At 37.8% G+C, this 7,672-nt stretch overlaps 1 protein-coding gene across 3 annotated transcripts; it reads right to left on the bottom strand.

Moving 5' to 3' along the window:
* Window positions 1-4,648, bottom strand: LOC106516078 (green-sensitive opsin). 3 transcript variants are annotated; one of them, XM_014006260.1, is made up of 8 exons: window positions 4,542-4,648; window positions 4,182-4,319; window positions 3,819-3,882; window positions 1,863-2,291; window positions 1,579-1,747; window positions 945-1,110; window positions 622-861; window positions 1-530 (listed from the first exon to the last, which is right to left on the bottom strand). In XM_014006260.1, exons 4-8 carry the CDS (start codon window positions 2,245-2,247, stop codon window positions 432-434), a joined length of 1,059 nt encoding a protein of 352 aa, XP_013861714.1. In that variant the 5' UTR covers window positions 2,248-2,291; window positions 3,819-3,882; window positions 4,182-4,319; window positions 4,542-4,648; the 3' UTR covers window positions 1-431. The 3 variants fall into 3 exon arrangements, with proteins under 3 accessions (XP_013861714.1, XP_013861715.1, XP_013861713.1); XM_014006261.1 differs by having other exon boundaries at window positions 1,863-2,274; XM_014006259.1 differs by having other exon boundaries at window positions 3,819-4,319.
* Window positions 4,649-7,672: the final 3,024 nt, after the last annotated feature.

Genomic DNA, 7,672 nt, shown 5'->3' with positions numbered 1-7,672 from the left:
TTTTTTATGCATGCATTTATTATCTAGTCAACACAGTATTTTTTTGTTTGTTTTTCATGAAATACATAAAAATAAAACAACAGGCAAACCAGCACCAACATGCCCACCATCCAGCTTATGTGTTAAGTTGCAACATTCTAAAGTTCAACCAAATCCCTCTTTTTTTCTCTCATTCACTCACTCACAAACGCACATCCAAACAAGTTCTGTACAAGAGAGCTTTCAAAATAAATTTGCACTTGCCACTGTACGCATATAACCAGAGGAGATCGAATTCCTTTGCACGTTTGGTCCAGAGTTGTCGAGTCCACGAATTCCTTTGGCAAAAGTTCAAGAACATGTTTGACTGGGCTCATTTCAAATACGAGAGCAATCTATGGRGGATGTGCTCATGAACGTGAAGAAGTCGTCCTGATCAAGACACGTGATGCTCAAGCAGCAGTTGAAACTTCTGTCTTGCTTGTTGAAACAGAGGTCTCGTCCTCCACCACGCCGCCCATTCCAACAGCGGACAGCATGCAGTTACGGAACTGAAAGGCAAAGCAGTGACAGCGATTTAGAACACTTCACATGAACTTTGAGTCTTAACATGGTGCAGGGACATTTTTATAGGAAGCCAACCTGTTTGTTAAACAACACATAGATAACAGGGTTGTACAGCGCTGAGCTCTTTGCAAAGAAAGCAGGGATGGACGCCGTCAGAGCAGTGAAAGCAGCTCCTTTATTCAAGAAGATCCAGCCGGCGAAGGTYGCATACGGAGTCCAAGCTACCAAGAAGCCAAAGACCATCAGAACACACATACGTGTCACTTCCTTCTCAGCTTTCTGGGTAGAAGCTGATTCCTGCTGCTGGGCCGCTGCCTGTGGAGTTTAGTTAGATAGGGTGTTAAACTACAAAAGCTAAATGAAGAAGAAACTTGGGTTGAGAGTTCAATTCTACTTACAGCTTTTACTGTCAATACAAGGCTCCCATAAGTGAAGAAAATGAGGAAGACGGGAATGAAGAAGTGAATGAAAAACATGTACATGACGTATGACTCGTTGTTGAAGCCTGGAGCTAGAGTGTAGTAGTCTGGTCCACAGGAGCACTGCATGCCCTCAGGAATGTACCTAAACAAGGTTTGAAATGCACAATAAAATATTTAGTCCAGGAAATCAAGATTTACCCTTTTAATCTTTATAATATGTGTACTTTTTGAGTAACTAGACCAGCGGTTCTTGTACTTTTTGGCTTCAAACCCATAAAATAACTGTGGCCGAGGCTTGTGACACCAATTTTTTTTTTTTTTTTTTTGGTTTGACTAAATAAACTTTGCTAACAACCATGACAACCCTAACAGACTTCATACAAATTTATCTATTTTTATTCAGTTATGATTATTTTATTTATTTATTTATTTGCTTGTAATAAATATAGAAAAAYAAATGCCATTACCAATCCTTTTATATTTACTTTCATTTCCTGCAGATTTTCTAATGGTCGCTACGTGATGTTTCCAACCCCAACTTGACCAATTGGTTTGAAATCACATTAGGCAATAATTGATAATAGTAATAAAAAATATATGTTGGTTTTACCTGGACCACCCAAAAAGTGGGGGTGCAGCACAAGCAAGAGCCATGATCCAAGTGAAAAGGACTCCGGCGCCAGCATGAGTTCCAGAGAATTTGAAGCTCCCCATGGGTTTGCACACAACAATATACCTCTCGATAGCCAGAACAACCAGGGACCAGAGGGCAACTTGTCCTGCAGGGAAAAGAAAGGAAAAAGCTCTTAAACAGTAAAATGTACTCGTATTAAAATTAGAATAGCAACACTGCAATGCTTTCTAGACTATATCATCTTGGTTTTTCTGTCTTACCTCCAAGTGTGGCCATGAATCCTTCAATACCACACATAATGGGTCCAAGAATGAAATAGCCGTTAACAGCAGATGTAAGGGTGATGGTGAAGCCAAAGAGGCACATGATGAGGCCGGCTACAGCCAGGTTCACCAGGATGAAGTTGAGAGGCTGCTGGAGCTTCTTGTTCTTAGCCATTACGAACAATGTCAGGCCGTTGATGGGAGTCCCGGTGCAGATCAGGAATAACATGTAGCAAGCTAGAACCTTGTAGACCATGGAGTCCACCATGTAGTACTGAGGGTATTCAAAAGGACTTCTGACAATTCCAGTTTTGTTGGACATGGGGATGTAGAAGTTTTTGCCCTCAGTGCCATTGGCCTCGTATCCAGCATCCCAACCCATCTTCAGCTGTCTTCTTTTGCTGGAGTTCTAGTTGAAGAAAAAAACTAAAACAAACACCAGCAGTTTCCAAGCAGTGAAAGCCAACACTGCACGGACAGTTTATGGTGACGCGGGTGTTTTATACCTACTCAGAGTTGTCCTCAATTAGTAAAATTAGATTACGGGTGGATTGTGAGGAAGGGAAAAGCTCAAGTCTGACTGATAATTGACTTTAAGGAAGCATCGCAGGTCAATGACCTTAAGATAAATATGCCCCTCCGGTGTTTAACATCCAGCCTAGAAGATGTTTAGGGTTCAAGTGAAGTGGCTGAAAATTATATCAACACATATGACCGAACAGGTTTCAGATCTATTTTAGCAATCTGAAGTTGTTTATGATGATTAGTTCACACACAGTTACAGCCTGCAGCTAAGGTAGATCTTACTGAGATGAGAACACTTAAAAGTTGAGACATTTTTCCTGCCGATAAACTCATTATTTTATTATTAGATTATCAAATCTAAAACACCATGGATACAGTTTATTTTCTCTAAGTCTGGGCTGTCATACTCAGATACACAAGAAGCCAAAATTTAAAAACTTGGTCCAAGTCAAGTGTCAATCTCTGTCATGGTTCACTGAAAAAAAAAACATCAACAAACTATTCCTATGCCCTAGCCAATAAAGAAAAGAAGATTACAGTGAGAAAGACAAATCATTCACATTCATTTCTTGAGTCTTACTCTCTATCAGCACCATTTATATTTATGATTTCTTAGAGATAAATTTGATCACAATCCAGCAAATCAGTGATACAAGAACCTCAGTAAACATTAAATTATTTAACTTTAAAATAAGAAGACAATACAGAAAAAGACAATAAAGTTAACTTTCTGTTGGGCTTTCCACATCAAAATCATATGTTATAAAAAAATCCCCAGCTTCATTTTCTTGGATTAAATATTGGCCAGCTGTTAGGAGAAGAATGCACTAACACACAGTGACACAGACTGTTTTACATTTAAAGTGTGGATGGAGGGTGAAACTGTTAAATTAGACTGAATAGAACTAAAACTAAACCAGAAAAAAATCTAACCACAACTGAAGGAAAACGGGCTGAATTCAGACTGAGAGAGAGAAATATATTTCTTTCTAGAAACCTGGCTGCAGTCTGGCCCCTTGGGCAGAACACATTAAATGTCTTGGACACGAGTACCACACCTCCTGCTGACCAACAAATGAACCACTGGTGAGAGGTAATGAGCAATCAAAGACCTGGTGAGACAAAGGCTGGAGTATAAAAAACTGGGGGGTGAACAAAGGAAGAGTTTATCAAACAAAAACAGTCCTATTAACCAGAAAATGGAGATAGGATAAAAAGAAGTGAATTTAATGAAAGCAGGACTAAATTTAAACAAGCTAGAACACATAACACAGTATGGCATCAGTTTAAAGAACAACTACCAAGCTAAAATAAAGTATGTGGCAAATTAAGTTTTCTTTCATCTGAGGCCTTGTTTACTCATGAGCAATCTCCGGAAATGCTTGCATTTTTAAAATGTTGATTGTGAATGCCTTGTGATGGACTTACCACGTGTGTACCCTGCACTTCACACAGTGACTGCTGGATGTGGGCACAAGTGACCCCTGTGACCCTGAAAGGAAGAAGTGGGTAAAAGATAACAGATGGATGGATGAATGTTTATGTATGTATATGCTGAAAAAGGTAAGCAGCACAAACATCAATGTGCTATCTGCCATTGTTACTGTTGTTCATCTACTGGTGCAAACACAGAAAAGAAGATGACTGCAGCTGTATGTAGTGTGCAATTTTTGACAAATGAAACACATACAATGAAGATAATCTGTTAAAGGCAATTTGATCAAACATCAGCCTCTCTGACCCTGACAGTCCTAATCAACATTAGATCTCGTTACGATGGATGTTCTTCACCTCTGATGGTGCTGATGTGACAAATCAGCCACTTCTTACAGTAAGCTTTTGCTACATCATGACAAGGATGTTGGTGCTTGAAGTTTCTCCACATAATGATGGACAGAAAAGGTGCAAATGTTTGAATGAAAATCCATTCTGAAAAAAAATTACGAGAAATATTCAATTAAAACATGTAATAAAACAGACAAATTTAGCTATAATCTTCTTAGCATTTTTCCATTTTTTGGCAATTTCTTGCTTGCCTTCTTTATTTTCTTCACTTATTTTCACGGTCAAAACTGTTTTTAATCTTTTTTTCATAAATCAGCATGGATAAGCTGCGTTTACCATAAAATCCAAATGTTTTTGATTCTTTACCTCTAAAGGCAGCAGCAGGGTTCAGCAACTACAAGCCCCTGGCAAAAAGTACGGAATCCCCAGTCTTGGATGAGCACTCATTCAGACTTGTCATTCTGTAAAACAAACTCAGACCAAAAACATGATACAATAATAAGGTCATTCCAAAGTGCAACTTGWTGGCTTTCAGGAACACTCAAAGAAATGAAGAGAAAACATTGTGGCAGTCAGTGAATGTTACTTTTATTGATCAAGCACAAATGTCTCATCCATTTGAAAAAAAAAGTTCAAATCTCATATCTTTTTTGGCAAACAGGTGATGGCAGCCACTGATGCCTCACAGCAAGACAGGCATGTCAACAGTGTAGGGGTCACCTCGAGTGAAGAAACAAGATTTACTGCCTCGAAGCAGGCCTTGGACAGGCCTGACGAGAGGAACTCTGTCACAAACTGAACTCTATTTAGGCCATGACAAGTCATTCTAACCGTGGAAGAGAACTTCTCAGTTCTCTTAATCAGATAATGGACAGAACAATCTCTTCTGTTCGTTATTCATTTGTTGTTTAACTAAAGAATGTTTATGCATTTGTTAAATCATAATAATGACTGTCACAGGAAAAGTGGAACCACTTCTTTTCTTTTATCGTGCCTTAAAGATTTATAATGGTATAAAAAATTCACAGAGAATCTGATTACAATGTTTTCAATGTGTTTTTATGTAAATCACTGTTTTTATTTTACTGTGAACACAGTAATATAATTGTGGATTTTTCCTGAGAAAATCTTTCATTTATCTGGACTAACAGAAGGTTCAAAACTGATGATAAAACAGAAATGTTAATTAATCATCACAAATGCTTTGCAGTTCCGGTTGACCCACACTTTGATAAAGTAAAAGCAGTAACCTACTAACCTTACTTTCCTCCTTTCCTTGATCTTAATTTGCCAAAACTTAAGCTAAAAGTGCCAGTAAACTTGTTTGGTTGTTAACATCAGAACTGGCGTTTTACTGTTCTATATATGTAATCTGAGTTGATGTGAATTGAAATTCGGATGCGGGTTTTATCTCATTTAACTCTGACGTTTGTTATAGGAATGACCACAATCAAGTATAGCTTATGATCTGTTCAATTTGTGTAAATAAATGATTGCATAGTCTTTCATGAATCAACTTGAACTTGTCTGAGCGTTCACTTATTGTGTCACTTTTCACTTCGCACAGTCAAGATATTAACAAGTAATGAGAAATACCTTGGTAAAAGTTTCCTCATAACCTTGTGTATGAGAGATGTGGGAAAACCTTAATTCACCTTAAGCTCACTCTTACACCTGTACTGCAAAGATCTCCTTGGACTCCCAGCTTAAATGAAGAATAATTCCTAATGATCAGTAAAATAGAAACAGATTTAATCTGCATCTTATTGGCTTATTGGTAAAAGCATTTGACTGTGAGCTGACAACTGTAGTTGCAACTGCGAAATACGGAGCAATCCAATTACTGTAGCTAAAACAAGTAAGTCTATTAGACTGAGAACCTGATAAACCACTGAAGCTTTTAGGTCACCAGATGTAATCAAACAATCAGTCTTAGTGCAAACAGGAAGTAGAAACAAAAATGTCGACAAAGCTTCTGCCAAAGTTTCCATGTATCAGTCACAGTGACTCTGATAAGGAGAGGTGTGAAGTAACCAAGTACATTTACTATTGTTACAGTACTTAAGTAAATTTATTGAGGATATGTAATTTTATCAGATATTTTTAAATACCTGGGCGGCACGGCACGGTGGCTGAGTTGGTAGAGCTGATGCCTCTCAGCAAGAAGGTTGTTGGATCAAACCCTGGCCCGGGGACTTTTCTGGAAGGAGTTTGCATGTTCTCTTCAGGTACTCCGGCTTCCTCCCACAGACCAAAATTATGACTGTTGTGTTAGTTGAATACTCTAAATTGTTCCTAGGTGTGCATGAGTGAATGGATGTTTGCCTTGTTTGTGTCTATGTGTGGCCCTGTGATGGACTTGCAACCTGTCCAGAGTGTACCCTGCCCCTCGCACTGTGACTGCTGGATATGGGCACCAGTGACCCCTGTGACCGAGAAAGGAAGAAGCAGGTATAGATAACGGATGTATTTTTTTAAATCACAACTTTTATTTGATTACATTCAAAGCGTAAAAAAATAATACATTTTAAAGTAAAGAAATAAAAGTAAGAGCTACGCATTACTAATTTAAAAATGACAGAGCTTGTCATGAAAGGAGTTGTTTATGCACTTTAAAAAATCAAGTGTTGATTTTTTTCAACCATGTCAACTGGTTTCACTAAACTGAGTGAAAGCAACTCAACTCAGTTTAGTGGAAGCAGTTTGGTTAAATTCAACACTTCATTTCTTAGAGTGTGTGTAAAAGTACTTTTACTTTTTCATTTATTGGGAGCAGTTTTTAAGTAGTTTTTTATCAGTTAAATTCATTATTTGTGTGAATGCTTCATAGCCTTTATTGTCATTGCTTCATAGCATTCACACTATTGAGATCTTCTGTACGTTTTTCGACACCTAACAATTTTTGTGCTATTTCAACAATTCAAATATTAAAACGTTCAGCTCATTTACAACAATCCTGCTATGACTTTTGGCATTTCAGCAATTTTTACTTTTTCAGCTATTTCATGTTTTTAGCCACTTTTTTTGCCGTTGAAATTGAATGGAGATGTTTTAAACAGCCTTAAAATCCTTTAAAATGTTTCAAAATCTTTACAGAACCTTACACATTTTGTTCTGGTTCTGCTCTTTTTCACTTCCTGTGCTAATTTTAGCTACTTTTTTTGCTAATTTTAGCATTTTCCTGCACTTTCTTGTGCTTTTTTGTGCTATTTTGTGCTATTTATGTTTCTTACAGATGCTACATTCAGCTATTTGCTGCAATTTTATCTAATGGTCAGCTGTTATTAGCTAAAGTTATCTTGTTCAACCTAAAAACATGTTTTTTTGTATTGTAATTTATTTATACTAAGTTCAGCAAACTTAGCCAACTTAGACTTAGCTCCCTATGCTGCACATTTCTGGACTGAGATGTCTGATGTTGTTCCTGGGATCTGTTTTAGCCACTGCTCCAGTTTAGGGGTGACTGCCCCGAGGGCCCCGATGACCACAGGCACCAC

This window comes from Austrofundulus limnaeus, unplaced genomic scaffold (genome assembly GCF_001266775.1).
Source record: "Austrofundulus limnaeus strain Quisiro unplaced genomic scaffold, Austrofundulus_limnaeus-1.0 Scaffold35, whole genome shotgun sequence".
Taxonomy (NCBI): Eukaryota; Metazoa; Chordata; class Actinopteri; order Cyprinodontiformes; family Rivulidae; genus Austrofundulus; species Austrofundulus limnaeus.
The sequence above is the reverse complement of the archived record's forward strand: the minus strand, read 5'-3'. Positions and strand labels throughout refer to the sequence as shown.